The sequence below is a fragment of the Diadema antillarum genome, unplaced genomic scaffold (genome assembly GCF_040938485.1).
Source record: "Diadema antillarum isolate AM-2024a unplaced genomic scaffold, OU_Dant_1.0 scf00000140, whole genome shotgun sequence".
NCBI lineage: Eukaryota > Metazoa > Echinodermata > Echinoidea > Diadematoida > Diadematidae > Diadema > Diadema antillarum.
Window position 1 is genome coordinate 1,900,821 of NW_027271029.1, and position 15,193 is coordinate 1,916,013.

Here is a 15,193-nt window from a genome sequence, read left to right on the forward strand (position 1 = left end):
TCAAAAGGTCATGAAAAGTCATGGAATTGCAAAAATTGTAGAAGTTTATCTGTTGTTTGTGTGAGATGTGTATGTATTCCCTTTGCTTTGCTTTGATGTGAGATCAGATTTTCAATTTAATGTGTTAAAAAAAGAATTGTGTAAAAGTCATGGAAAGGTCATGGAATTCTGGCTGAAATGGTCATGGAAAGTCATGGAATTTAATTCATGAGAAAGAGTATGAACCCTGAGTAACTGCCTGAATAGACCCTGCACTTCAGAGCCTCTTTTCTTAGTTCACACTTTTCCAGAGTGTGTGCTTTCTTTCCAGTATTTAGGTAGGTTATGGGAGTCCATTTGAATTGAGTTATAATGTCATTTTAAAGCTTAGAGTCTGCTCTTTTAGAATCTGCCCTTAACTAAAAATCCATGTCTGGTGACTTTGTGTTGGGTTTGTGATGCAGGGTGACATATGGGAAATGTGCATTGTACAAAAATCAGCTGATCTTCATTGGGTTAAGATACAAGATATGAAATGAAAAAAAATGTAATGCAGTCTACTAGAGACAACAGAAATAACAAAATATGTGGACTCATGTCCCCAAACTGCAGAGGACAATCATGAAATGTGAAATCACAAGTGGGGGTGGTGAGGGGACAAAAGAAAAGATTTATGCTACTGCAATCTAGTATGCCATACCCAGATATGATATCATGGCCAGGGGACGTATCAGTTACCTGGAGTTTCATGTTACATTTCATTAAGATGGGTAATCTGGTTTATATGCAAAGAATTTACATATTATACCGTATGGGTTGGGTTCTTTATGATCATATTCATATTTTACTTGCAAATAATGCTTCATTTGACTGCTTAATAGATCAGATGATCAGCACAAAGATATTATTGAGAGTAATTCATAAATATCTATTTTTATTATTGATATTTTAATCATGCAAGTAGAGTTATACACTCCATTGCAATAATTTGCTGGTGTATTATTCACATTTTGATTTGATTTGATTTGATTTGATTTGATTTGATTTGATTTGATTTGATTTGATTTGATTTGATTTGATTTGATTTGATTTGATTTGATTTGATTTGATTTGATTTGATTTGATCTGATTTGATTTCTGCATTTTTCACAAATGCTAATATCCAATTGCTCATTTCTGGGAAAGATATTTTCAAGTAGCGAACATCACCATTGAACAATCATTCCAGGGTTGCAGGGATAGATTAAGTTATATTCTCAAACCAACCACTAGTGTGTGGGTGATTTGTGCTGTTATAAGCCTGCAGTCAAAGGTCACAAGAAACCAATGAGATTGTCTAGCCATCATCATCGGAGAGAATCTAATGCTATGGCCACTTGTACTCTGCATTTCAAAATGTCATATATTTGCATATGTACATTGCAGCAGGTGGATTTAGTGTGATGGCGCAAGTAGATACTGGATAGATATACTCAGGGGCTCCTTTCAAGTTTGTGATTTTCACCTGTCTCTCTCTACTGATCTATACCCCCAAGGGGGTTCCTCCTTGGTATTTCAAACAAGTTTACAGAATGTGCACAAAAAGAAAGCTGAATTAATAGTTTGTGCTTGTGTTCAGATCAGGAGCGCAAGGTTGCCGAGTTAAAAGAGCCTTTACTCTCAACTGATGGGAAGTTTTAAAGAGAAAATTGCTCTCTCAACATGGGATCATTTTGATTATTTGTTCTCACATGTTTTTCTTTTATGTGTCTTCAAACTGTTATTTATGTGATGCTTATGTTCTCAAATATTAACCACCAATTGTAAGCAGTAGAGGCTTGAGGAATAAAAGAATAGTACAACCATCACTGTAATTGGAATTATATGTTCTTGTTACAATCTTTTCATTTTTTGAGTGCATAGGGACATTATCATTATGTGTTATGCGCCATATAAGCACTGTCAATTATTATTATTATTATTATTATTACAACAGACATCTGACTATAATCAAGACCATAATGATAATCAAGACCAAAATAAAACCAGTAACTCCACAGACTTCATGTAGAAATGGTTTCCCAATCGTCAGCAGTTAAGGTTGGTATGTTTTGAGTTGCTCTGTCTGTTCAGATAGAGGGTGCACTTACAAAGTAGGGATACAGAATAAGTAGAAAATCACCATGCAAATTCTTACTCATATGTAAATGTAATATAAGCACAAGTATGACCACAAGGGCATTCAATTTACATATACTTTCATTTGTAGTACAATAAGAAGTCAGTTTATTCATTTGATTAATTTATCTTCCTCTTGATTTCTCGTTGCCATTACAGAGGACCCCCTGTGCACGGATAAGTTCTCCTACTGCGACATGATCCTCCAGGCCAGGCTGTGCCTCTACAGCTACTACCGCCAGCGATGCTGCCACTCTTGTCGCTCCCAGCAGTAGAGAGGAGGTGCCTCCCGTCTCTATGGGGTGGCCTCCCCCCTCTATGGGGCGGCCTCCCCCACACATCCTGCAGTGTGATGCCTGCGGTGCAGTGACGTATTTTCATCTGCAAGTAGTTTTGTCGGAGTATTCACCTTAATAATGCTTACATTGTTGTGCTTTGTTGTTGTAAGTGTTTGATGAGGGGAAGGGGGGGGGGATGGGAGTGTTTGTTGTTTTTACTTGAGTGAAAACAATCTGGTATTTTTGCCATAGAGATAGGAACAAAAACAGAAATGGCCCCCATTATTAGGAGAGTGTACTCAGAAAAGTGAGTATGATAGTCCAAGGATGGTGTGTGTGTTTCAGGGTGTATGGTGTCCGGAGAATGGTTGCATTCTGTGGACGGGTATATGACCATCCGTTGGATTACATCATGCTGACGGCATTGTATGTCGTTGGGCATAATGAGTGCTTGCAATGATCTGATGGGGAAAAAAATATGGTTATACCTGAACTTTTGCCATGTCATTTTCAATAAGCATCCATCAACATGTAAAGTTTTGGCATCATTTATGAGCACTGATGAATAAAGATGATACCAAACCACTTTGTGAAATTGCATGAGCAGACATGACTCCGTATCTGATATCATAATCCATGGAACTCCACACTTTTGAAGGTGAAAGGCAGTTGCTCTGTGTCAACGAGGAATTGTAGAAGGCGCAAGTCAGTCCCGAGTGTTAACAGTTTAGAGAGACCAAAATGATTCTTTCTATGCATTATTTTGAAAATATGACACACCCATGCAGCTCTTCCACTTCAAGAGGCAACCTCAGTGTTGAAATACCAGTTCTTGTAATGTCACAGGGAAACTTGATTCGAAAATTAATGATTAGACAGATGTATGAACTAATGTCTTTATTATGATTGCACAAGACAAACTTGTCTTCCACACACATACAAATATGCAAGATATCTTGTGGCTTGTGTGCGCGTGTTGAGATGGAACTGTTTTTCATGTTCCAAAGGAATGTTTCTGCACCAAGTAAAATGGACCTTAACTGTGATTATCCATGAAGGGCCGGATCTATAGTAAGGATGAAATATTTGCCGTCGAGTCAAATGTGAAATTAGTTGGTGAGTGGCGCAGTAAGTTAAATGCAGAAAATACAAAAACGAAAACAAACTGGTGCTTTTCTTACACGACATATCAGCATTCATGTCAAGTGAATACTAGATAAATTGACTTTATATTTCATGTCATTCTTTTATCATGGTTAGCTATTTATATGTACTCGTTACCTTACCTTGACTACCATTGTATTGATAATGATATTAATGTTATTGTGCTCGAAGAAGATGCAACGTTGTTGGTCCTTATGTGTTAATATCTTCTTATGGTGCTGCTTTTGGTCGCAGCGCTAGACTTTGTGTTCACGTTGCCGTGACGACCAACTACATTTTGAGCAATTTTATGCTGTGAGGAATAATTGGTTTTAGGTCTCTGTGAATCTTCAACTGCAGCCAGTCTACTTTTGCAACAGTATGTTCGGCTGCGGTGAAGGTTATGAGAGATTTAAAGCACATGTGTATATTTATCTGGCCTTGTAACAAAACATGCATTTGGATATGTAGACCGCATGAATGGAGAAACACTTGCTGCCTATCAGAGCTTCTCTTTCTTTGTGTTTATATAACAAATATTGAACAGATTCTTACTTCAGGTTGTGACACATTTGATGCATCAATGCTTATTTATTTATTTGACACATACGCACATATGCAGCTTTCGGGACATGCTTGATTTGTTGTCACTAAAAAATAGTTATTTTCGCAAGAAAAGGGACCTTTTTGCAGGCCACATGCTGCATTACTTGAGGCAACTTGACTATTTCTGTCCCTTTGTTTAATTTCTTTGCTTGTATAAATGATACACTGTACGCCAATGTAAAGTTACACAATATGCTAAGTTCTTAATGACTGATGTATACAATGTTCGTACATGCATTTCAACTCAATTCACCCATATGAATGTATATGATACTTTCCATCAACGAAAATATGATGGATTGAGTTAAAGCTGTACGTGAGTTCATCACAGATCAATTTCCTTTTTATTGGATTTTTTTTCTTTTTTTGTTGTTTTTTGTTGGAGAGAAATTTTTCCCCTTGGTGTCTCCTTCAGAGGAATTAGCTATAGAACACAGCAAAATGGCCATCAACAGAAAAAAAAAATAGATATTAGATTTTAACTAAAAAGCAACCATTCAATTGCTTTCGGTGAATAAGGTAAATGTTGCTAGTAGTTAGGAGAAGTTTGCAGACTTTTTTATTAAAAAGCAATATTAATAAGGAAGGGTAAGGTTGAAGCATATCTCCAACATTTCACTTATTCACAATAAAGTTATTAGGTCAGGACTTAGAAAGTCCCAATCCCATATTGCCAGTACCATTCAAACTGTACCGGAGCAACAATACTGATACTCACAACAAGAATATACGTTTGCTCTCATTCAATAAAAAGTGGCTTGCATGTGGCAAGATCATTTATGGAAAAGTTTATTAGTATACAATTTTTCAACAATGTTATGCATCCAGAGCCTCATCACTGTCTCTGGAACCCCTAGATACTTTTATTTCATTTCATTCAATTCACTTTTGTGAAACAAAATGCTGTAGTGGCACAAATTCTTCTGCCGACGTGATAAATTGTGTGAAACCTTGCAGGATAATAGTGAGGTTGATGTTGGAAGGTTGGAGGTATATCCCATTTGTCATTTCTTTGAAACATTTTATCACACATTGCCATGTATACTACACAAGAGTTTGTGGTATTTACTCTGAGATCTTGGTGAACTTTGAGTAAAATGTAACATGAGACAGTCAGCATCAATGAAACAAAAATTTATTACTTCTTGTGCTATATTTGTATGTTGTCTTCTTCGCAGCCATGTACATGTAAGATTTATGCAACTCCTGTATTTTTTACAAACGTCTTGTTTCTACGTTTTATGCCCAGCAACGTGAATGAGTATTGAATTGTGTGTTTTTAACATTGTATTAAATTGATCGTATGATTTGATGCTGTACTTTAACCATTTTACTATGTTGCTGCCTAGTTGTGTAATTTGTGTTTTGCATTATTGTAGTGTTTTATACAATTCCTCGTTTTAAAGATTCTGTCTGTTCATGCATGTAGCTCTACAAAAAATAGGAACCATTTCCCTAGTATGCCACTATTTAGAAGTTAAAAAAAAATCATGTACATTGTATGCAATATGATGCTTTGATTTGTATTGAGAAATAGTTTATTTATATGTGTGTTTATGGTTCAAATAGATATCATATGCAGCTTTTCTGTCTTTGGTTAGTTAATGCCATTGCAAAACTTTTGACTTTAGATTTTACTGATGGCTCCTGTAGCATGTAGTAATCTTGAAGGGTGATATTCATGTCTACGTGTAAATTGCTTCATACATGTATTTAAAAAGATTGTACAGTAATTGTCTGCGATCTCTAAATCACTTTCATAGTCCTCCTGTAAGTAATTGGAGTGATTAAAAGTGATATACAAATGAGCAGTTCCAGTGCTTGTCATGTGTTACAAGTGACTCTGAATGTTAAGAAACATGAATTTTACTGTGGTTATGAATCATTGATGATAGATTACAATGTCTTTTTGATGTATTTGAGTTTGATGCATGATTCCACAGCTTGAACAAAATTGGATGACTGTCCAATCTATAATCTGTTTCTTGTTTTAAAATCATTGGTACCAACCAGGTTCCCAAATAAGTTAACTGCAACTCAAACATGCTTGTTGTAATTTTGTTAAGCTCTTTATACAAATGCAGAGCTGACCTTCTTTTTAAAATCCTCAAAATATTCCTCCCATCTTTCCCTGGTTCCTTTAAATCTATAACTGTACTAAAAGACATTCTATAAGAAGTCTGTGATAATCTGCTTGTTGATAATGTATAGCCGCGTAATGAGACTTGATGAAGATTTTATGGCAGACAAAAGCATATATGATGGTGATAGTGGTATTTCAGTTTTATGCTGTGTGTATTATTGTATAGCTGGTTACTGTGACCATTAAATTGTATATTACATTGTACAATATCCTGAATCTCAATTGTGTTTTATTTCCAGTCTGAAAATGCAGAAAATGCTAAAAAAACACTCTTTATTTGTAGTTATTTTCTTGGGAGTTCAGAAAAATAAAACTTGAGCAGGGCATCAACATTGAAAGGTTATTGATTTGTGCAAGATTTACCAACACAAAGATTACATTTCCTGCATTCAAATTGACCTGCATTTAAACAAGAAAAATTCTGCAAATCTGTGTAAATTACACACACAAAATGTGTGCAGTGGTGCTTAAGCATGACCAACACTGTTCTGATTACTGTAAACACAGAAATCTTTGTGGTACATTAATTTTCACGTATTTCATGCTACTTTTGGCTAGCACGTATTCCTAAACCCATGAAAATATCTTCTGTTTTATCTGCACATTTTGAAAGGGTTAACAATTGCACAACCCAAATTCAAGAGCAAAAGCACAAAAAATCAGTCGTGTGAAAATATCAACATTTACAGTAACCTGTGCTGACATGTATTTAGCACAAAAAAATTATTTAAAAATTTGATAAAGATTATTAATTTGCTGCATGTACCTTCAAAATAAAACTCATGACAGAAAATGAACATATTTTTTCTTTCTCTCTGATAAAAACAATTTATTGCGCAGAAAATAGAAGATTGACTTTTTTTCACAGCAGACATTTTCACACTCTACGTGCACATACTACACAGTCAAATATAACACTTTTCTTCAACTAACAGTTGAAAGACACACAGTTATCAAGGTGAACTGTAATTCATCAAGGTTTTGAAATATCAAGGTGTGGCATAGGTGGAAGAGACAGATTGACAGAAAGAAAGACAAACAAACAACATACAAACAGACAGACAGATGGGATAAAAATAGGAGGGAAGCATAACATGTATGTAAGCCAAGTGAGCAGCTGCACTACGCTTGTCCGTATTGCTGAGTTTACCCTTCCGTGGCCTGTCACTACCTATGCATCAGTCTTAATAGATCTCTATCTTTATTGCCTGAAGACAAACACAATGAGTTCCATTAACAAATTGACAAACATTCAATCAAAGTCTACTGTCATCTCAAAGAGAACAAATGTTTAGGAGCCACTATGCACTCCCAACGTTTATGTGTCCAGTGTACATATGTGGATTTCATCCAAGGGTAACAGTCACTATGTTAATTGATATGAAAAATGTGACATCTTTGCTGATACCTGAACACACCGTTACACTGAGACTAAATTTCTAAACATGATTTGCTTGTATTCAGGTCTTGACACAAAGTAATCCTATCCAAAATAATAGCAATTCACTTGTTGAACTCTCAATGAATACACCTTTAACAAGGCGAAAAGAAAGTGCATTAATCCCACCACTTTGCATGATTCTGTAGGATCTCTGACAAAGCGACCTTTGAAGAAACAATCTGTTTTAAAGCACTACACATGACTGGCATGTATTTAGGTCTCTAGGTCAAAATAGCCATATCAAAAAACAATTATTATTTCAGAAGTTCACTTGTTCACTCCCGAATGAATTCACCCAAATGAGGCGAAGAGTACACTAATCACATCACTTTGCATGATTCTGTTGGATGTTTGAAGAAATGACCTGCTTTAAAGTACTAATATGATTGGCATGTACGCAGGTCTGAAAACAAAATAAAGACATAAAAAATAATGATTTCAGAAGTTCATAGGTCGAATACTCAATGACAACACATTTAACAAGGCAAGAAAGAAAGAACATTAATCACATCATTTTGTATGATTCTGTAGGAAGTTTTTAAGGAAACAACCTGCTTTAAATTACTAAACATTAATGGCTTGTATGCAGGTCTTAAAACAAAATAGTCACAAACAAAATGATAACAATTTCATAAGCTTACTTGTCCATTCCTAAATGACAACAATAGGCTAAAAGAGAGGGCATTAAGGACATACAATGTAAGTTTGCATGATTCAGTAGGATGATTAAGGAAACAACTTGCTTTAGATTTTCAGCCATAAAAGCAATCAGTCATTTTATTTCTCTCTGACAGACTACTCGTTGATAGATTGATCTACTAGACATATTGATACAGAGCCATAAATACAATGTAATGGTATTTTCTGACAAAGACTTAGTATATAGTCATTCATATTTATCTTTGCAGTCTACCAATAAAAAGAGAGCAGGTAATCTAGTAACCTACTATATTTTTAAAGACATTTAAAGACATTTTTTCTGGTATTTAATCTCACTGGTCGTATTTAGAAAGAATTGTGAAAGACATGTGAACAACATACTCTACATTTCAATGACATTTAAGAGAAATGTCACAGGTTTCTTGAGGCTACATGACATGTGTATATGTGCATTTTGCCCGCATCTCACACGATATGTAGTATCAAACGGGTACAAGGGCTTATAATGAAGTCCTGTGCAAAATTCTGACAGAGGTTTGTAGCAAGTCAAAAGCCCCGAAAGAGAAATTCAGCCTTTCAAAATACATTTCAGCCATATTTGATCAGCAAGGAAAGATAGAGACATTCAGCAGTACATGGCAGAGTAAATGAGGTAAAATACAATAATAATGTCATATTTGTATGCTCAGAGCATCAAATCCCAAATGCCCAAATGCATTGCAGACATGTTAAGGACCAAAATATGTGGACTATCTGTCTGGTTCATGCATGTTGAAATCCTCAAATTGGCAACATACCATTCTTGAATTCAGCAGAGTGAATAATCAACTTGATTTTTACTAGTGGTGGACAATTATGGTTAGCACTACCAAGGACAAAATGGACCATTCAGGGATATGGCAAAAGTGTGCATTTCCTACTTATTCTGAGTGGCATCAGAGCAACATCATGACAGGTCTAAACTAAGACCTCTCTTTAGTGGGACAGGTGTTTTTGATCAAACTTGGCATCAAAGAGGAACAAGCCAAGTCCAATCTGAAATTAATTCACTAAGTCAATGGTGGATGTGACGCTGTATCACTTTTGCTCCCTTGCGACTGAAAGTATGTAATGCAAAAGTAGAACCAAGAACAGAAGATGAGGAGGATGATCAAGGTGATGATGACCCAGATGAGATGATGAGGGAGATGTCTCCCCCCTCTTTTAGGGTATGGGCCTTGGACATCCCAGAATGAAGCCACTGCTGGCCTCTGCGTCGTAGAGATCATAGCTGGTGTCCCCGATGGTCAGCGACTCCATGCAGCCAAAGAAGGGCGTGGTGATGATTCCCGTTACCAAGGGAACGTTGGCATCACCTGGATGTGGTGGAGGGAGCAGAAAGAGAGAAATACTAGTTGACACAGACATTGTCAGAGTGTTGAGATTCTGATGAATATTCATATCTCAATGCAAGGAATTTATTCATTTCCTGCAGTATTGGCAGCTATGCACAGTCACACATGTCCCAATTCACTTATCAGCATTTCTGAGTACGCTTAGAAACGTCAGTATGAAGCGCCATATAAATGCAATTATTATTATTATTATTTATCATTATTATTTCAGTGGGAGTGGCAGGTATTGTGGTACAACAACTCAACATCTTTATACCACTCTTCTGATCCATCTCTTCATTACGGATTAGAAGTTTTGGGTCAATGTATCTCCTTTCTTGCACTTGACTTCGTCCAGATGATACTATCGCTGATTATAATGTGCCCATCACAATCCTGAAACATTTATATTGTAATTTACACTGCCTCAACCTTCACCAGTGCAAGAAAAGAAAAGAAAAGAAAAAAGTTTATGAAATAGGAATATTATGTCCCCACTTTTCTGTGACAAATTTCAATGGTATATTCAACTAAACTGTCTTTGGAAGAGTACTGGTCTTTAAGTTGCTCTGATCGTTCCAACATTGCTAATCTTTCATGTAAGCTTTGTCGGAGATAACCGCATGGACAAATGTAGATTGTTTAATGATATAATATATAAAGTCCTAAGAGCATGAGATGTGATAGAATGAGTGCTACATATATGTTCTTATCATCGTCAACAATATTGCCATCATCTTTGCTATCAATCATAATCATCACACAGTCAGACTTACTTGGAACACCTCCGATGTAGAGTGGGCTGTTAGAGATAGACAAGGATGACTGGCCACTGATCTGCAGCGATTCAGTGCCGGTGTCGTCGACGGTCAATTCAATCAGGCCCGGTTGGATGGACAGGAGTATGGTGTGGGGCTGACCATCGCAGAGGCCGTAGCCAGAGTCCATCTGGCTTGACCGCAGGATGAGGGATGTCGGGGAGCCCACACCGACCACCGTTCTGACCTGGGAACAGAGAGGACCAAAGAATAGTGTGCATTAACTTACGCAACCACCGTCTGAGGATATTCCTCTTTCCCTTCAATGCACTGACAAGTCATTAGCTCGACGTATCAAGTCAAAAGTCACAATTTCTGTAAAAATATTAAATCACTATGATGTCATTGTTATCTTCATGATCGTGATTATCAACACCATCATTATGTATGTACTTATTGGTAACATCATTATCATCATTATCATATACCTCCCCCTCCCCATAGTTTCTGGAGGCAAAACTAATTGTCTGTTATAGCACTTTTCCATTTTCTTTGGTTCAATGTTACATAGCAGTCATAACGACGTTAACTTGAACTAACAGAAAAGAAGAAAAGTGTACAGAAATGGATCATGTGGCATGATTGTACGATCCAATAATCACAGTTGCCAAAGCAGCGAAGAGAAATCCCATCCATCCATAAATACTACACTGATCAAAGCCTGAGGGTCGAAGTTAACTTTTCAAGCTTGATCTCTCGCTCTCTCTCTCTCTCTCTCTCTCTCTCTCTCTCTCTCTCTCATCTCTCCCTTTTCTGAGATTTCTCCTTCATGATAGAGGGTGCTGACTAAATGTTACAAACATTTGCACCAGAGTGTTCATTTCGTGACTCTTGAAATTTGGTATGACTTTGCTTTCTGGACAACTTACAGAGAAGAAATGTTTGATTTCAGTATGTTCATGTTACTAGACAGTTCAGTATGATTTCCTCATATCTTTTCCTATCATCCTTTCAGTTCACATAGACTGATATTTTGAAACATTTTAAACAATGGACTGGAACTCTTCTGTAAAATTGATTACTTCTCTCTACTCGTTTTTTTTTTAAGTTTGAATTCTTTTTAAAAACACAGCATAGAAACATCTAAGCTTTTCTCAGAATGTGTATGTTCAGGTCATCTCAAAGCATATAACTGTAAGTAAAAAAAGGAGCATGTAAAGTTGTGTGTTTGTGGGGTTTTTTTTTCTCACCGTGCCATCTGCGATTTCGAGTGTGATGAAATTCTGGGTGTCCTCTGGGATGACCAGCAGCAGAGCCTCTCGCTCCGTGGTACTGATGGTCATCGACAATGACCACTGGCTGGACACAGAGTACTGGGACTCTGCACATCGAGAGATAGAGGATTAAACAATTAATACAGAAAGCACAGATTTATTATCACTACTACACAATTTCAGTCAGTAATGTGTCACACCTGTGGAAGACGTACCTTTATGTGTGCTATGAGGTAGACATACCCCTTCAGAACCAAAATCTATTACAATACAGGTGATGTTGACACTCATATCCGAGTACCGTGTATATGGGTGAGGCAAAAACAAGTTCTCCATCATTTGATAATAATGATAATGAAGGATATTAATAATGCAAAGGTACTATGATAATATACTCTACTGCACATAACAGAATAATAGCCATGACATGCATAATTCAAACCTAGGTAGCATTGTCAAAAAGATGAGTGTTTAACCTGAGTTTTTAATCACTGGAGTAAAATTCACCTTTAGGCAAGATTTACGTGTACTAACAGCTGAACACACATTTAATTTGGTTGTTTGTTGTTTTCCACCACACAGCAATAAAAGTGGCATCTTGATATCAAAGTTGCACACTCTTAATAAATTGATTTGTACATAAGAAGTAATCCATGAATGAAACTAAGACCAGTACTCATATAATGACCATCTTGTTTATTTCTTAACTTCTGTGCTTCATATCATAATTGTGTAACCTTGGGAGTAGCTTCCCGCTAAAAAAAAAAAAAAAATCCCAAGTCCTTACCTAGTAAGAGCCAGCCACTGCCGTCAAAATGGCCGCCAAGGCTGACTGGGTTCTGCCGACACGTTGTGATGTTCTTGGAGTCCTCATTCGCTGGACTAGAGTTTGAGACAAATAGAAATAAGCAAAAGAAAATTTTTATTTCTAATAAATGATGCTGTGTCTTTGGGTGAAGCAATGTATCCTGATTTTGTGGCAAATATCAGTTTGCTGACTTTGTGTTTCTAGTGCTGTTTACACTAAGAATCTATCTTTGCGAGCAAAAAAAAAAATTGAGGCTTGGGGAAGAAAAAAACAAATGTGCCACTGTATGAAATCAAGCAATACAGATTGAGGGAATGATTTATCCAGATCAGATCACAATTTAAAGCAGTCTCACAGAGAGTTACTCGCAAGGCTTGAATTTATCCTGACTTGAAGAAAAAAAAACACAAGGATCCACTGGTTATACTTCAATCTACAACCCAGCCATCGCAGTTGGTTTCCAACAATATACCACAGCTTATCGTCGCTGGGGTGACAAGACCTTGTATCTACAAAATGTCAAATGTTCAGGAGAGCCAAAAAACATGGCAACCAAAGCACTGTGGCAAATGGGAGAGCCTTTCCTTTGATGTGCTGTGGCGGCTTCATTTTTGGAGTAAGACAGTTGGGATTTGGACAGGACATCACTTAACCCATTATTTGACCATTAATCCAAAAAAGTCATTTTCACCAAAATTGCAGATACAAGGTCTTGTCACCCCAGCAATGTTATAACATTATAGCATTCACACAGTCATAACTTCCCAGATGATTGTCCAATTTTGCTCAACATTTCGCCCATCGATCACAGTTTACTTCACTGACTTTGCTCACAACTATTTTCTCCATGGGGGCAAAATTCTCCTTTCAAGGGTTCTGCCACTTACTCGAGTGAAATGGGAATGTTGGTCTCTGTCTCCGTGCTTATCGTCATGCTCCTGATGCAGCCGTTGAAAGTATCTCGGCTCTGTGAAGGATTTGAATAGCACAAGGCAACGGTTAATTGGTCATCAACATTTGAAAGGAATGGCACTAGTGATGCACCTAACTCCAGTTGGATACAACCCATAGCTGATTTGTGAGACAAGCCCCCAATAGACTGGGTTTCTATTTTCTCCCAGCTCAGAGCTCTGAGTGCTGATTTAAGTTTGATGATGCTAAAGAAGTTTTGCACACACTTCAGACCGGTTGGCCCAGACAAGATCTAAGATATCTAACACATTTTTAGATCTTCAACTATCAAGGTAACAAGCTCTCAACATTTTACTCACAATTCCAAGCACATTGTTTGACAATGAAGCCACTATTATCTGACATAACATGCACACACATACAGATACAAAAATTATGACTCAAAAATCAAACTGCCTAATTTTAAAGGTGAAGTCCTTCCCACATCAATAGCAATAGTTGCTTTCAAAGCATTGCTTGACAATAAGAATTATGTATAGACATAAAAAAATGCATTGCTACAGCAATCACAGGAATGACATTGTTCTGAATTGTAATCTAACCATCTCTTTAAAAAAAAAAAAAAACACTGGTGTAAAAGTCCGTGCCACAATGGTCATTGACTGACTCACATTGACGATGACCTGTCCAGCCAAGACCCGGGGTCCCAGACCTCCCACGTAGAGGTCAGTGTCCACCTCGAGGAAGGCAGACGCATCCCCGATCAAGTCGCTGTTCTCCCGCACGTAGTCCTTGGTCTCCGACACCAGGAGAACGACGAAGCCGTTGATCTTCAGAATGGTCAACTGTGGGGTGGGAATATTTTGACACTCAAAAACAGTGCAAGAACTGTAACAATGCATTCTGTAAACTGGAGAAACCTATCCTCTGTCCAACAATTTGCTCAACACAGCAGCATGACTTCTAGTGTAGAATGACAGACACTGCCATTGACCCATTGACAGAATGTACAGCACTTCAGGAAAAAATCTACCTGGTGCCAATTTTACTTCGCTATCACAGTACTTCACTTCATTACATACGGTGCATTCAAGCGTTCTCCTACAGCATACTGTACTGTACCATATCCTAGCGAGAGAAGCGCTTGAATGCTCCTCAAGTGTAACATACAGTACTAAACCATGCCAAAAGTGGACCACTTCCCAATGTGCTCCAAAAGCATACCATAACCATACCAGTGGTTGGCAGAGAATGTGTGTAATACACACATACATCATAATGCAAAGAGTTGATTCTCTTTGTTTGGGATACCTATAAGAAGAGTTATCACACCTGGGCCCTGTCTTATAAAACTTGTGATAGAAATCAATCAATCACAAATCTCTTGAAAGCTGCAATCAATTGAGTATATGAATATAAGAACGACCCAAGTCCAATTTTTGGCCAAATTCAGTTTGACATGGGAAATTGTAGCTTATGCATGGACTCATCTTGTGTTAAATGATAAATCCTAATTACCCCCGGAAGTGCCTGAAATAAATGAGTTAAATCTTATATGAATGTAAGAATGAAGGACTTGGGTCATTCTTACATTCATATTATAGCGCCCTCTCTCGTCCTTCTCTCATCTCTATAGCAGAATATCATGTATATGAATCAAA

At 37.1% G+C, this 15,193-nt stretch overlaps 2 protein-coding genes across 2 annotated transcripts in view; one reads left to right on the plus strand and one right to left on the minus strand.

The window, feature by feature from the left end:
- The window catches only part of LOC139721224 (uncharacterized), a 155,688-nt gene extending 152,114 nt beyond the window's left edge, over positions 1 to 3,574 (plus strand). Inside the window, exon 12 of the mRNA XM_071632548.1 lies at positions 2,296 to 3,574. Within this exon, the coding sequence (XP_071488649.1) occupies positions 2,296 to 2,411 (116 nt within the window). The 3' untranslated portion in view covers positions 2,412 to 3,574. The remainder of the gene's footprint in view (positions 1 to 2,295) is intronic.
- A 6,036-nt stretch (positions 3,575 to 9,610) lies between these two features.
- LOC139721214 (laminin subunit alpha-1-like) overlaps positions 9,611 to 15,193 on the minus strand; it is a 52,094-nt gene continuing 46,511 nt past the window's right edge. The window contains exons 44-49 of the mRNA XM_071632539.1: positions 14,200 to 14,377; positions 13,508 to 13,580; positions 12,600 to 12,694; positions 11,789 to 11,919; positions 10,557 to 10,785; positions 9,611 to 9,762 (exon numbers count right to left, since the gene is read on the minus strand). Of these exons, the coding sequence (XP_071488640.1) occupies positions 9,611 to 9,762; positions 10,557 to 10,785; positions 11,789 to 11,919; positions 12,600 to 12,694; positions 13,508 to 13,580; positions 14,200 to 14,377 (858 nt within the window). The remainder of the gene's footprint in view (positions 9,763 to 10,556; positions 10,786 to 11,788; positions 11,920 to 12,599; positions 12,695 to 13,507; positions 13,581 to 14,199; positions 14,378 to 15,193) is intronic.